Source organism: Panulirus ornatus, chromosome 14, assembly GCF_036320965.1.
Source record: "Panulirus ornatus isolate Po-2019 chromosome 14, ASM3632096v1, whole genome shotgun sequence".
NCBI classification, from domain to species: domain Eukaryota; kingdom Metazoa; phylum Arthropoda; class Malacostraca; order Decapoda; family Palinuridae; genus Panulirus; species Panulirus ornatus.
The window spans coordinates 54,171,788-54,187,769 of NC_092237.1; the positions used below are offsets into that span (position 1 = coordinate 54,171,788).

General features: G+C 51.1%; 1 protein-coding gene across 4 annotated transcripts in view; it reads right to left on the reverse strand.

Annotated features, from left to right (window-relative positions):
- LOC139753455 (uncharacterized) overlaps positions 1-15,982 on the reverse strand; it is a 444,279-nt gene that overhangs the window by 275,357 nt on the left and 152,940 nt on the right. For all 4 annotated transcript variants that reach the window (XM_071669985.1, XM_071669986.1, XM_071669988.1 and 1 more), the window contains exon 3: positions 2,614-2,676. In XM_071669985.1, coding sequence (XP_071526086.1) covers positions 2,614-2,676 — 63 coding nt within the window. The remainder of the gene's footprint in view (positions 1-2,613; positions 2,677-15,982) is intronic.

The following is a 15,982-nucleotide window of genomic DNA, read 5'->3' on the forward strand; positions in this document are numbered from 1 at the left end:
GAAAACAAAAATCGTACCAATAAAATAAAAATGTCAGAAAATAAAAGGAGGGGACACGAGGGGAATAAAAAGATAATGGGAAATACGAGAGGGACGACGTTGAGATTGTGACAAAATTGTGAGGGGGAAAAAAGAGAGAGAGAAAAGAAAAGGATAAAAAACAAAAGCAAAAGACGGTCCGACTGCTTGGTCAACAGTGTGGTGAACTGCAGAGACGGATGTCACCTCAACGACCCTAAAAAGGACCAGTTCACCGCCCGTCGCCCTCCCAACTACAAAAACTTTACCAAACAACGTTGTTATACACTACAGTGTGTGTGTGTGTGTGTGTGTGTGTGTGTGTGTGTGTGTGTGGCTATTCCCTGTTCAGATATGCCACAAAAACAGTTACATTCACACTTGTGTTCCCGAAAATCGACTGAAGTCGGGACGATGATTCAGTCCTCTCCTTTCTAGTCGAACACCCCCACGCCCCCCTCCAGTCCATCCGTCCACGGCCCACCTGAAACGGGCCATGCCCCTGGAAGTCAGCCGTGTACGGGCCGCCGGCGGTGGAAGCCCCCCCACACCCCCATACTGAACACACTGAAGGCCGGAGCAGTCGACTCGTGGAGGAGTGACTTCAAAGGCAACCCACAGGTGGGGGATATTGAGGTAACCCTTTAGGGATCTGGAGGTCACTTCTCTTCTTCAGGAATCCCAAAGGATAACCCATTTTTTTCCCCCCCAGTCACTCACAAGAAACCCCTAAAGAAGGAGCCTGAAATTAACCCTGGCACAGTGATTCGTGGGAGCATCCGTTCTGGAGGGGAAAAAAGAGAGAACACATATTTTGGGATATTTTGGGACATAAAGGTAAATTCCCCGGGTTAGGGTAGGGGTAAGGGGACGGGGACCTGGAAGCCCGTGTGACCCGGCGTGACCCGTGGTGACCCGAGGGTGATCCTGGAGGGCGTGAGCGAGCGCGGTGATGGTATCGGACCCAGAGCACCACAATGGCGTGGAAAGAGTCACGTCTGCGCCTTATAATCTGACGCAGGAGTCCCAAAGTCACGGCGGTGTAGCCAGGCGGAGAGGGCTGGCTCTCCAAGATGCTGGCGATAGCTGGCCCAGCCGGGCCCCTCCCACGCACAGTTGGGGCTCGCTCTCTCCCTCTCCTTCCCTCCCTCCCTCCCCTGACCCCTGACGGACATGTCCTGACGTCTCCCCCTCCCTCGTGCCTCTGACGGACGTGTCCAGGGTTCCTGACTCTCCCCCGGGCCTCTCCCTCACGAGTCCTGGCGGTGCTGTAGCGTTCTCCTATGCCCCTACCATAGTAGGACTCCTGGGGAGTCTGCCCCTCATCCACGTGCCCTGGGGTCTTCTCCCACATCCACTCCCCTTCCCCTTACACTCAAAAATATAGCATGTGTAACCAGACAAAACTCGACCGAGTACTTACCTGACATTAAAACCCAGAGCCACATAAAAGATGGGGGTCGGGAGGTGACTGGGCTGAGGGGAAGGGAAAAGGGGAGGGAGGGGAATGAAGGCCAATAAATGGAAAAAGTGGAGGGAGAGGGTTGAGAGACATTAAAGGGACGGGAGGGAGAAGAATGAAGACCAATAAAGGGACGGGAGGGAGAAGAATGAAGACCAATAAAGGAGGAGGGGGAAGAAAAGGGCTGAGTGCTAATAAAGGAAGGAGGGACGTAACGCATCACAACAACCAAAGATAAACTGGGGTAAGCGAGGCACAGGTAAGCTGCGGCAGGGGAGGTCCAGGTACTATGCGGCAGGCGAGGCACAGGTAAGCTGCGGCAGGGGAGGTCCAGGTACTATGCGGCAGGTGAGGCACAGGTAAGCTGCGGCGAGGGAGGCACAGGTAAGCTGCGGCAGGGGAGGTCCAGGTACTATGCGGCAGGTGAGGCACGGGTAAGCTGCGGCGAGGGAGGCACAGGTAGGCTGCGGCAGGGGAGGTCCAGGTACTATGCGGCAGGTGAGGCACAGGTAAGCTGCGGCGAGGGAGGCACAGGTAAGCTGCGGCAGGGGAGGTCCAGGTACTATGCGGCAGGTGAGGCACAGGTAAGCTGCGGCGAGGGAGGCACAGGTAAGCTGCGGCAGGGGAGGTCCAGGTACTATGCGGCAGGTGAGGCACGGGTAAGCTGCGGCGAGGGAGGCACAGGTAGGCTGCGGCAGGTGAAGCAGAGATAAACTGTTCTGACCTCTCATCCCTACACTCTCACCTCTTCCAGCTTAACCCTTTATCCCAGTGAAAGTTCTCATCTCTCCAAGCCTGGCATCTCTCACCTCTCCCTGCCCCCCTCCCCCAACACCCCTATATAGCTCTTCCTCACCTCTCACAACGTCAGGACAGCCACCATCTCTCCCACCTCTCACATTATTCTATCAACCCCTTTCCGCGTAAAGACTTGCGTTGCTGACTATGAATCACCCACGGACCGCTCCGAGTTCCAATCCTACGTTAGGCAGTCGACCCACAATCAACCCCAGCTGTTCATCCTCCATTCGGCGTTCATCGATATATGGAAGGGTACCTGCTGCATCAGGCAACATGCCACACACGGGAAGAACAAGAACAATGAACAATACGTGGCAGAACGGGACACTCACCTCTCTCAGTCACTTCGACGAGCTTGGGAGACTCTCTGACGAAGGCTTCTAGGCCACCGCCTACTGTGGGAGAGAAGAACACCTTATTAGAACACAGATGTTCACTGTGTGGAAAGAACACAATGTTGAAAAAAACACCTATTCGAACAGGGATGTTCAGAATGGGGGAGAAGAACCGTTAAACATATATGTTTATTGTGGCAAAAGAACTCACTGTTGTAACACGTTTAATGTGGGAGAAAAGAGCATACTGTCAGAACACATTTTGAATATGAGGAAAAGAACAGTTAGAACACACATGTTCGACGTGGGAAGAACAGTTGGAACACAGATGTACAATGTGGGATGAGGAAGAGTAATAACATCAACGCTCATTGTGGGAAACACACACAGTGAAAACACATGTTTCATGCAGGAGAAAAAAAAAATTACAACACAAGTTCAATGAGAGAGAGAGAGAGAAGAACAAAATGTTCATTGTAAGAGCGGAACACTCCGCAAGAACACGGATGTTCACTATGGTAGAGTAAGGACGTCAGCGAGTTACATCAGCAGCCAGCACAGAGACACGACTCACAGAATACCTTCCCTCGTCCTCACGCTGGCTTCGGGAGCCATCATCATCTACCACTTCCCCCGAAGGTCAAATCTCTGAGGACACTTTCCCCTATGAAGACCTATTGCCTCTGCCAGGCTGTCTGCTGCTGCGAGTACTTGCGCCTGATACACACGCTGTGCAACAACGGCCAGTCTTGTAAACAGCGCAGACCATTTTTTCCTCCCCTCTTCCAAAAGGCTCCTCGATTCTACTCTTTTAAGTACACCACTACGCTCCCCTTCCTTCCCAATCTCCAAGAACACAAGAGACTTCTTCCCTCCCCCCTCTACTCACAAAAGACAACCCTCTTCTCCCTCTCCCTTCCCCAACCCCCTTATAACAAACACTGAACATCTAACAGACAATCGAGGCTAACCACAGACATACGGGAATACAATCACAACTCTCCTTCTATGAAAAAAAAACGAGGACCTCAATTTCCTACCTCAAAAGGGGGGTAAATTGCGGCGCTGGGGGCCGAGGGGTCGACCCGTACATATGACGGCTCCGGGAGGATCCTCTCGTATTGGAAATGCATTCACATCACCGCTCGACCTCACGCACAGGTGGAGGAAGAGGCAGGAAGGTGGGTCATTACCAGGGGGGAGAGAGAGAGAGAGAGAGAGAGAGAGAGTGGGGGGGTTACAAACCCACCCAATACGAAGAACCAAACAACAGAAGACAAACTGCTACGCAACCCAAGATATACGCGTACACACGCGCGCGCGCACACACACACACACACACACACACACACACAACTCTCCCCTCCCACCAACGGCACCAAACCCGTCAACCACCGCCATACTGCATCACGCTCGCCAATTATCAGTAATTAATAAAAAAAAAGTCAATTACCGTCGGGATTTCACACCGGACCCCGGCCACCTCGATATCGAAACTGAACTCGGTCACTCGAAGCTGGTAACTCTTTGGCCTGGCTCCCCGCGGGGGTACCTAATGGATGGGTAATTAGGCTCTTATTGGGTTGGAGGCGGGCTGGGGGAGTGGTGCAGAGAGGGGAGTGCTGGGGTGGAGAGAGAGAGAGAGAGAGAGAGAGAGAGAGAGAGAGAGAGAGAGAGAGAGAGAGAGAGAGAGAGAGAGAGAGAGAGAGAGAGAGAGAGAGAGAGAGAGAGAGAGGGGAGGGGGAGGAACAGGTATAGTTTTTTTTGGGGGGTTTTGTGGGTTAGGGGTGAGACGTTTCATAATGTGAGGGGAACGAGGAGGAGGAGGAGGATGTAATGTGTTACGGAACGGTAATGAGCTGGGGAAGAGATGTTTGGGAGAGGGGAAGGATGAGACATGTCTGGGGAAGCTAGGATAGTCTGAGTCTGAGGCGGGTAAAGAGGAAAAGGGTAGGAGCACCTGAAATTTCAACGTCAGTGTGAGCTACACGAACTCACGTCATCCGTAGAGAGGAAACAGGCTCTCTACCTCTCCCTCACCAGGGTTAATCCAGGGTCTCTGCCCAACAACACCTTCAATCCTAGAAACCACAAATGAAGAGACGTAAAGGAAAACTGTGACCAGTCCCCGCTTTCCCCTCCATACTACAGGACGGCTCAAACGGACAACTCCCTTCAAAACCCTCGAAGTACACAAGGTTCCTCAACTTGTTTTTAACCAAGAGTTGCGATACGTGGTAAGTCACTCCAGGGCGCGTATCAGCCCGGCTGAAGTAGGTAAACAGGTCCGAGGTCCTGGATGACAACCTGGTGTGTCAGGGTCCGAGGTCCTGGATGACAACCTGGTGTGTCACAGATCCATCTCTGCACCGTCGAAGGGCATCACGGGGTACACTAGGGGGTGTTTCTGTGCTGTGGAAGGACATCGAAGTCACACTCGAAGTAGCCTCGCTAAAATCCTCCCTACAGAGACTCACTACTTCCGGCCCGGTCCCAAATGTTCATTAGAACAAGCTGTTCACCTTCGTCTGTTCTGTCAACATTACTACTGTTCATGCCCGGTCATCTTCACTCAATAGTACTCCTTAAAAGCCCTTCTCCTCACTCCACTTCGCCAAACCCTTGTCCAAAGCCCTCTTATCTACTCCACAGCACAGCTGACATCCCTTAGTTTCCCCCACCCCCACCCCCCCATCCTACACCACAGCCCACCCACATCCCTGTCTTCTCCCACAGCACAGCCCACATCTGTGTCCCTCCCCAGTAACAACACTACATACCACTCTTCCCCGACCATCACAAATGCGGACATCCCCACTCGTCACGATTTACGACTATGGTGGGTCTCTCTCTCTCTCTCTCTCCTCTCTCTCTCTCTCTCTCTCTCTCTCTCTCTCTCTCTCTCTCTCTCTCTCTCTCATTTCCACCGACCTCAAGGGTTCGACGCTTGGAGCCGCCTGGGCAGCAGCAGCAGCATAAGGTCACGGGCTGTCACATCTGCCCCACTCATCTCCAGACTGGCTCCACATCCCTCATCTCCACACTGCCTCCGACAACACACAATAGCACGTCCTCCAGCCATCTTTTCCCCTCTCATTTCCAATTTGCTCAGCTCAAAAAGTAACCAGAAAGTTCTATTTTTTTCCTTAAAGAATAAAATCTCTCTCTCTCTCTCTCTCTCTCTCTCTCTCTCTCTCTCTCTCTCTCTCTCTCTCTCTCTCTCTCTCTCTCAATCCCCATGACACCTGCTACAGATGCCTGGCCCACGCTTCCAGACAGATGTCCACCGTAACTGATGTGTATTTTCTCTTCCCCCCCCTTCCCCCATACACAGGGCACTCACTCCCCCTAACACCCACATCTCCGGGGCGGCAAAACTGCGTTTTACCGGGGGGGGGGGGGGGGGGAGCGTATATGACACACGAAACTGACAGTGTTCCCAGAAAAGAAAAAAAAACCCGTAAATGACAATGTTCCCAAAAAAGGGTAAAAAAAAATAAGGGGGAGAGGGGGTTAACCGATGACATTCCAGCGAGGGGCTGTAAATGTAAATGACAACATTCCCTTACACGAGAGAGACAAGCCTAAATCACTGCGTTTTCCATTGTAAAAGGATAATTTACACCCCACATCTAATTCTTCCCTGTAATTTACAAAACTTGTCTTCCGTAAATTGCGCGCGCGCGCGCGTGCGTGCGTGTGTGTGTGTGTGTGTGTCTGTGTGTGTTCAAGAGGGTCAAAGATCGCTGCATTTACTTCATTTAACTAATTCACTCATTCCTAATTATTCTCCCAGATAATTATCGTATCAAGCAGCATCACCACCCCCACATAATCTAACTCTTTTCCCCGGGATCAACAACCACACGGGTCGTAACAACCACACGGGTCGTAACAACCACACGAGGCGTGACAACCACACGAGGCGTAACAACCACACGAGTCGTAACAACCACACGAGTCGTAACAACCACACGAGTCGTAACAACCACACGGGTCGTAACAACCACACGGGTCGTAACAACCACACGAGGCGTGACAACCACACGAGGCGTAACAACCACACGAGTCGTAACAACCACACGAGTCGTAACAACCACACGGGTCGTAACAACCACACGAGTCGTAACAACCACACGAGTCGTAACAACCACACGAGTCGTAACAACCACACGGGTCGTAACAACCACACGGGTCGTAACAACCACACGAGGCGTGACAACCACACGAGGCGTAACAACCACACGAGTCGTAACAACCACACGAGTCGTAACAACCACACGAGTCGTAACAACCACACGAGTCGTAACAACCACACGAGGCGTAACAACCACACGAGTCGTAACAACCACACGAGTCGTAACAACCACACGAGTCGTAACAACCACACGGGTCGTAACAACCACACGAGGCGTAACAACCACACGAGGCGTAACAACCACACGAGTCGTAACAACCACACGGGTCGTAACAACCACACGAGTCGTAACAACCACACGAGTCGTAACAACCACACGAGGCGTAACAACCACACGGGTCGTAACAACCACACGAGTCGTAACAACCACACGAGGCGTAACAACCACACGAGTCGTAACAACCACACGAGGCGTAACAACCACACGAGGCGTAACAACCACACGAATCGTAACAACCACACGAGTCGTAACAACCACACGGGTCGTAACAACCACACGAGTCGTAACAACCACACGAGTCGTAACAACCACACGAGTCGTAACAACCACACGAGTCGTAACAACCACACGAGTCGTAACAACCACACGAGTCGTGAGTGTACCATTTTCGTCCCACTCCAAATAAACTTAATTACCTCATTAACTCCCTTGCAAACGGGGGTGGGGGTAGGGAGAGTATTATCTACCAAGTGGTATGGTGAATGAAGGGAAGAGGAGGAGGAGGAGGAGGAGGAGGAGGAGGAGGAGGAGGAGGAGGAGGAGGAGGAGGGAGAGGAAGAGCAGAGAGGGTGGGGGGGCAGCTATACTCAACCTTCCCCTACCCCCTTCAGCAATGGAAGTGTCTTCAACACCCACGACAACATAAGGCATAGACACAAGCTCCCCCTACTCATACCATGGGGAGAATGGGGGGGAGAGAAGGGGGCGGGGGCGGTGTGCGGGTGTGTGGGGGGTGAGGGGAGATTCTTCGCCATTCGGATCCCAACGTAATGGCGGCCAATATCCAAGGTAAAGAGTATTGGATTTAGGAAATGGCTGGCAATTTCTTCTTCTAAAGTCCGCAGGGCCAAAATAATTTCAAATTCCACATACACGCCGAATAAACGAGCAAAGATTAAATTCCCCGAAAATGTGTGTGTATATATATATATATATATATATATATATATATATATATATATATATATATATATATATATATATATATATATATACGTGTACATATACAACGTATATGCGTGAGGAAAGTTAGATATTCGTCTGTGAAATACGGCTGTTCATATACGGAAGTGTGGCCATAAATTAAACGTACGAGCAAATATTAAGTCTTCACCTCAAAATACAGAGCCATCGTAGTGTGTCTGAAAAGGGGCGCGGGGAAAATGTTATCATGGTCTCCCCCCCACACCTACCCGGAAAAGAAAACGCGCTGGCTCTTGCCGCAATGAGATAATACATAAATTCAGATCTTCAATAACCACCACATAAAGGTCTGTTTCGCAACCTGTGATATATTAGGGACCGAGTCGCCTTTGCCATCCTACCTTCCCCCCCCCAATACACCCACACACACACACACACACACGGCTTTCGCTCTAACGCCGGGGAGAAGCAAGGTTGGTTTTTACACCCCCCCTTCGAGATTTCCCGAAACACATGCCTCATAAGGAGGAGGACAGCGCTGGGATGATCCCTGGGAATTAGCAAGGACGTCGGAATTTAAAACTAACACGACGCCGAGAATTTGCGCCGGAGATCCTACTAACCTTCTCCCCCTCCCTCCCACCATCCTGAACTAAATCCTTGGAGAAGGGGGAGCGGGAACGAAGAAATTGAGATGGTGCAGAGGACGTGGAGATGGCACCCGGACACCCACCTCACCTAATAATTGTGGACTTTGTCTGACGGTTCTGCGTGGAGGAGGAGCTGAATGGGGAAGACGGGAGAGCGCGCTGTTGTATCGTCGTGAACTCTGTGAGAGACATTTATACATAGCGCACAAACACTAACTAAATCAACTCAAGGCGTGTTGAGCAGTACACTACCCCATCGGGTCACACTTCGCTCTTTACGAGCGAACCAACAGCAACAGTCTGGAGGATCATGGAGGCTCAAGCAGTGGCTCTGGGTCAGTCACCTGGGGGTGGAGGTAGTGCCTTGCCTGGTGTCTGGTGGTCCGCTAACCACCCCTCAACCATCTCAGGCCCTGGTCGAGGTGTGGGTCTCCGATGGTGAACAAGTCCGAAGCTTGTATCCTCAATTCTCAAAGGACTATAATCTACTGTGCGTACTGGCCTACGAGCATCTTACGAAGACATTTGGCCTGGGTGGCAGGGCTAGGCGCGTAGCGCTCACCGCTCATCTTGCACGTGAAATCAAACTGTTCCTCTCTCTGCCTGACGCTCCGTTCCCCATCACTTCCCATTCGAGGATCATCCAGGCTTGCCTTCAGCTGTGCGGAGTCTTATCTCTTAAATATTTTTCACTCGTCACTCCATTCATGTTTCACGTTTCTCCTGGTGTATTTCATCAGGTAATCTCTCAAAGCTTCTTTGTTGGACACTCATAAAGTTTTCCGTCAGACTTCCCTTTTTTTTTTCTTTTTTTTTACAACGTTCCCCGGAATCATTCTCCGTTTGATAACCCAGAATCCTTCCTCCGTTGTGATGCTCTCAGATTGAATATATGTTTTCTTTATGCTTTCTATTTACTGCAAGGCATAAGTTATGTATCTGTCTCTCCTTCCTTCTCGACTGCATAATGCAGGTGCTTTCAGCCTCTCGTGGTAATTCACATACGACTGTTTGCCATCAGTTGTGCTTGCGAAGTGTTCCTGTTTTGTGCTTTCTTATTTGTTATTTGCATTTGTTGAAAATTGCGACCACACAGCACAGCAGCATTCCATTCTGCTTTCAAAAATATATACAATGATCATTTTCTTCGCTAGCTTTCTTTTTTTTTTTTCTCTCGTTGTGCGAGTTCTCATTGTCGTACCACTCACAGCACTGCATGAAAGCATTTTGTATTTCAATGTTATGGAATTGCTCCTATACTCCAGTTTTTTATCAAAAGTAACTCCCATGATTAGTTGCAATATAGATAGATAGATAGATAGATAGATAGATAGATAGATAGAGAGAGAGAGAGAGAGAGAGAGAGAGAGAGAGAGAGAGAGAGAGAGAGAGAGAGAGAGAGAGAGAGAGAGAGAGAGAGAGAGAGAGAGAGAGAGAGAGAATTAATGTCATCGCGGGGAAAGAAAAATGATGCGAGAGAGAGAGGTACTCCCACCCCAGCTGCCAGCCCGGGGTTGCATCGAACTGGCCGGGTTGCGCGTGGCACCGGCCGGAGCGGCACCACCCACCCAAGTCCAATGGGCGCCTGCCGCTTCCTCTTGGACGACCTCACTTGTCTCCATCCTGGTGGAGTGTGACACGGTGGGCGTCGTCTCGAGACCCCCCCCCCTCCCATGCTCCGAGGGGCGTCGCCGTCATCACCACACGGAGAACGATGCAACACACCCACCACCACCACCTAACCTAGCCGCCGTCAAAGGCTTCTACTCTCCCCTCCCTGCGCAGTAGCAGCGGTAGTCATATCACCCACCCTTCACATACTCCGCATCCACACACACACACATCACACGGGAGGGAACCGAATCCCTCCACTCCCGGGGCCGAGCCGGGCCGAGCCTGAGCACATCTGATCTCTGGATCACCACGAACAAGGGCGAGATGGATCACGACGAGCTCGCTCGGTATGGTAGGTGGATTATGCAGGTTATGTGTGGCCCGCTGTACCGGCGTTCATAACTCGACCCGTGATGCTCTATATTAGATGGAAGACCTACGCTCCCTCCCCCTAACTCCCTGGCCCCGTCCCTCCTCACTCACCTCCGCTGATAACCAACAACATGTACGTACGCTACCCACTTTATCACGGAGGGAACTACAGACGAGATGGGGGAGGGGGGGCGGCGCGAGTTATGGGAGAGAGAGAGAGAGAGAGAGAGAGAGAGAGAGAGAGAGAGAGAGAGAGAGAGAGAGCAAGGGGCGTCACCGTGAGCCCATCGCCCCGGCTCACTACCCTCTCTGTTCCGTCTCATCTACATCTCGCAGTTCCCCTCCCATATGACGACTCCCTTATGCAGCTTTTCCCGGGCTGGTTATCGTAGTCGTACGAGTACGACAGCCGTCCTGGAGAGGCTCCCGTGGTCGTGCGGGTACGCTAACTTCCCACCAGAGACCTCCCTGCGCAGGCTCCTGTGGTCGTGCAACAGGTAGACGACGCACCGGAAGGTGAATATACACTTTCTCCTTCTTCATTCACCTCTCCTGCAGGAGTCAGGTTCATTAGAGGCGAGGACCCGCCTCTGTGTGTGTGTGTGTGTGTGTGTGTGTGTGTGTGTGTGTGTCTCCGACGAGGTGGGTCTCCGGGTGACGCTAATAAAGGCCGCTAGTCGCTAACTCGCTAACTAATGAAGGCAGGTAGCGAGCGGATGACGCTCAACCCGTTGCTATGGTAACACCTGTAGCAGCAGCAGCAGCAGCAGGAGCCGAGCGTTGTCCCATATCCCGTAGCATAATGCCCCGCTCCTACATTATAACACAGCCGGGAGTAACGAGTATAATACACAATATATAAATAATCAAGGCTAGTCCGTCCCTGTTGCTATGGTGAGAGAACAGGTAACTGCAACTTCCCCCTTCCCTCTCCCTCCACACGATGCGAAGGATCTCGCCGCTCTCCCTCCACACCTAACGAGCATAATGAGCATCATACAAGAGGCAGGACGAGGCTTATAACAAAGCCTATCATGTAAGGGAAAACTGATCATTATCCCTGTCCTCTCATAATGGCGCATCGGCACTGCCATGACCGACGACCATCACGGGGGCGCCTTCCTCCTCCTCCTCCTCCAGGACAGAATTGATTTTTTGTGTATATAGTTATCCCCTTCCACCCCTCCCCCTAACCCCATTAACTACCGAAGGGGGCACCCTATTAAAGGAGGGTAGGTGGTGGGAGGGGAGGGGGGGGTTGACGGTTGTTAGGCCTGTACAGGAGGGCCACAAGGTGCGGCAGCCATGGCAACCACAGGTAAACAATCTGGGGATAATGGCGACAGAGGAGTTCGCTCTTTGTTGACGGTGTTGCCGTGAGACGTGCCCGGAGGGCGTCCACCTGGGCACTGGTGTGGTTGGCGTGACTGACCCACGCAAATCCCTCCTCTCCAAACCTAAGGTCTATGACCTCAATCTACGCAAACCCCTTCTCCAAACCTCAGGTCTAGGACCTCAACCTACACAAAACCCTTTTCCAAACCTCCGGTTCAAGACCTCAACCTACGAGCATCCCCTCCCCAAAGCTCAAGCCATGCGCAAAACCTCTCTCTCTCTCCAAACCCCAGGTTTGAGGTGAAATGTAAATGTTAACGTATGAGGCTGCTCATCCTGGACTTCGAAATAATGGTTTCGTTCGTCCTGTGCTTTGACATGATGAACGCATTCATCCTATGCTTGGAAATCATAGGACTATTCATCCTGTGCTTGAAAGGGACATACACACATTTATTCCGTCCTTTTCGATTCGACAAATCGTATCTGAACGAAGATAAAAAGAAAAAAAAAATCTCCCCCTCATTTCACATAATCAATAAAGCATAAGCCCAACGTAAAGCCATCCCAAAAGCAGCCGCATGGAAAACACCATAACACTATACAGACCCGAAAAATACCATTGCTTTTTCATAGTACTGATCATTATGGTACCTCCTCCTCCTCCTCCTCCTCCTCCTTCTTCCACCCTCCTCCTTCCTCCCTCGAACGGATAAGCCGTGCTGATCTCTTCCTCCTTTCGTCCTTCCCTCTTCCTGTACCACTTCCTCTCCTCAAGAGTCAGGTCCACAAACACCTGAGGAGCCCTGATGAATGTCTGGTCCTGTCATATGAGTTCGCAGCGGCAAATATAAATACGAGACCAATACAGTAACAATGTACACCACGGTATAGAAAGGAGTGTAATGTGTACCAGAGCTCTTGATACATGGCAACACGAAGCACCACAACTCCAAGTGACACCACATAACAAACAGCAACACTTCAGGACACACCGCAGCACCAACACCCTGCAACACTGTGTTGCAACGATCACCATAATCACCACACGACAACACAGGCCAACACCAGGGGCAATGTAAAACACTGTAGAACACCACCTAACGCCATGTGCAACACAAGTTATCCTACGCAACACCATCCTCAACTCTCCGTTGGGAGCGCGAGCACCAAGTTCAAACCACGACTTGAGCACGACCATACGACCCTTCAGCACGACAGTACGACTACCATACCCAAATGTCGTACCCCCGTGCTGTTGTGCTCAAGGACTGCGCCGTTTGAGCTGAAGCGTCGTTCCGTCGGGCTTCAAGCGTACGTCCCGTCGTGCTCAAGCGTCGTCCCGTCGTGCTCAAGCGTCGTCCAGTCGTTCCCGTCGTGCTCAAGGGTCGTCCCGTCGTGCTTCAAGGATCGTGCCTTCGTGCTCATGACTCGTACTGTCTTGCTCGAGGGCCGTACCTTCGTGGTTCATGAGGTTTCCCACCCACCACCACCACCTCACCACTTACCACAATACATACCACAAGTGTTGGCTGGGGTATGAGGATTATTATCCAATCTCTTTAACAAAATAATGACACGCTTTTGGCGAAGAGGCAACAGGCTGAAATGAACAGTTGAGACTTGGCTGTGGCGGCTCCAACTGGTGCTGTGGAGGTGGTGGTGGCTCCCACTTCTGCTCCAATCATCCCACTTACACTGTTCCAGTCAAACGACCAAAACAAAAACATAAGTGGGGGTCTGTTCTAACACAGTTACAGTCTAATCTACAGTTATATTCCTCTACTTGATGTTTGGATTAAAGCTAATGTCTGTTGTATCTGAGTCACAGCACCAGCAATATTCTAGCAAGTTCCGCTTAATAAGTCATTCAAACTGTCAAGCTTACAGTTATAGCTACAATCTCCATCCCAATTATTATACAATTATGACCACATCATCTTACAGCTACAGTTCTCAAGTTACAAGTATAGTCCGGAGAGGGAGTCAGGAGTCCCAAATTACAGTTACAATTACGAGCCCAAGTAGCTCTCATCTTACAGCTACAGCGAAAGAAGCCCTTCCCCTAAAACAGCCCCGGCTTAAAAGCCAGACTTACGAGGGTCCCATCCAGCTGCAGTCCAGGTTTCCAGGCATTCCCCGTGGGAGACAGTTACAGGTGTCGGGGGCCTGGTACTTGGAGTGGCACGGCACGTGTAGCCTGACACCAAATGGCACACACAAAACACCAATTTCCCGACTCAGTGAAGGATGAAATTATATCAGCAACCTGGTGGTGGGTGCTTCCTCCTGCTGTTGCTGCCTCCCCCGCTCTCTCTCTCTCTCTCATAGACAGACACTCTCACTCACTCCCGGCTCTTACTTGGCGGTCAAGCCACTCTCACTCTAAGTCGGCATCTTACCTGCTTGGTTCTCACTTCCCCCTCTTTCCCTCCACTCTCACTGCCTCTGCTCATGCATAATTCCCTTCCACACCCCTCGCCTCTCACTTCCGTTTCCTTACTCTCCATTTCACTTGCTTTCCCCTCACTTGCTAGGCTTTTACTCGCCTTCTCCTCTCCCCTTTCTCCCCTCTCTTTACTCACTCACTCACTATGCTCTCCCCTCCTCAGCTTCCACTCATCTCAGAACTAGATCACTGGTGAAGGAAACACGAAGGGTGTGACAACCCACTTCCCGTTTTCTAGGCTCGCATCAACGGCAACGTAAGTAGTCGTTGGAATTGCCCCCCCCCCCCAAAAAAAAAAAAAAGAGAAGAAATGACTCTTGAACGTTAAACATTCTGTTCTGTTCTATTTCCATGTGAATATTACTTTCTCTAGAGCTTCAAGCTTAGCGCGTCTAACCTTTAGCCAGCTGTGTGTGTGCATGTGTGTGTGTGTGTGTGTGTGTGTGTGTGTGTGTGTGTGTGTGTGTGTGTGTGTGTGTGTGTGCATGTGTGTGTGTGTGTGTGTGTGTGTGTGTGTGTAAAACATCTTGGAATCGTCTGTGATCAATCATCAAGTGATTTCTGGCTTTTATACGAGTTGGAATACATGGGTAAAGCTGCGGGAGGACAAGGAACACTGCAGGAGGTAGAAAGCTGTGGCGGCGAACTGTGGGCGGCCGTGGGCGGGACAGGAGAAGACCATCCCGCCGCCTCCCCTCACAGCCGCCCACTATGGCTAATTACTGCAAGCCCGGCCGGATGATGGCGACCTGCTGGTTAATTACGTCTCAAGGTCCTGGCTTATTGCTTCGCCTGGATAATTACCTAGGCAGACCTTTAATTACCGCAAATGATGGCAAATTATTCCACACAATTGATAATTATTCCAGACGGGCAGATAATTATTTATCAAGGATAGGGATGAGGCCGGTCAGAGGTGGCTAGAGCAGCCCACGCCCTAGATGGCCCTCTCTCCACCAAGCAACCTGTCCCGGAACCTTAATAGCATCCCTCAAGTCTGTCCTGGAACCCTTCTACCATCTTCCCAGCTGTCCTACAGCCCTCTAAGCATTCTCCTCTACCTGCCCTGGAACCTTCCTTGGCATCCCTCAACCTGTCACGAAACCCCTTTTCGTATCGCCTCGCCTGCCTCTGAACCCATCCACTGCGTCCTGGAACTCTCCTAACAGCAGCCCTTACCCCTAAGCCTCTTCTTGGAACCTTACTAGCACCGTGCTCCAACCCGTCCCTCCCTCCCCCGCCCGGCCCTGAAGGACAACTTCATTACCATCCTGTGAATTTTGAAGGACACCCAACCCCTCCCCTTCCAGATTCCTCACGTCCCGGACGACCCCCTCGATGACCTCCATTAGGACTCATGCAAATTGTATCATCAGCTTGACCTTCACATCATCATTACGTTTCCTTGGTCTGGATAGTGATGGCTGGGGCACAAAAGCGACCAAACTCCGGGAGCAGAACCCAGAGTAACAGCTATATAAGAGGGAAAGAGAGAACCAAGGATGAAAGAAAAGAGTTCGTAACACTCAAATCACTCCATAAAAGATGCATTTCGGAATGAGCCTACCTCATATATTGCAAGGGAGGTACTTTATGTACATATA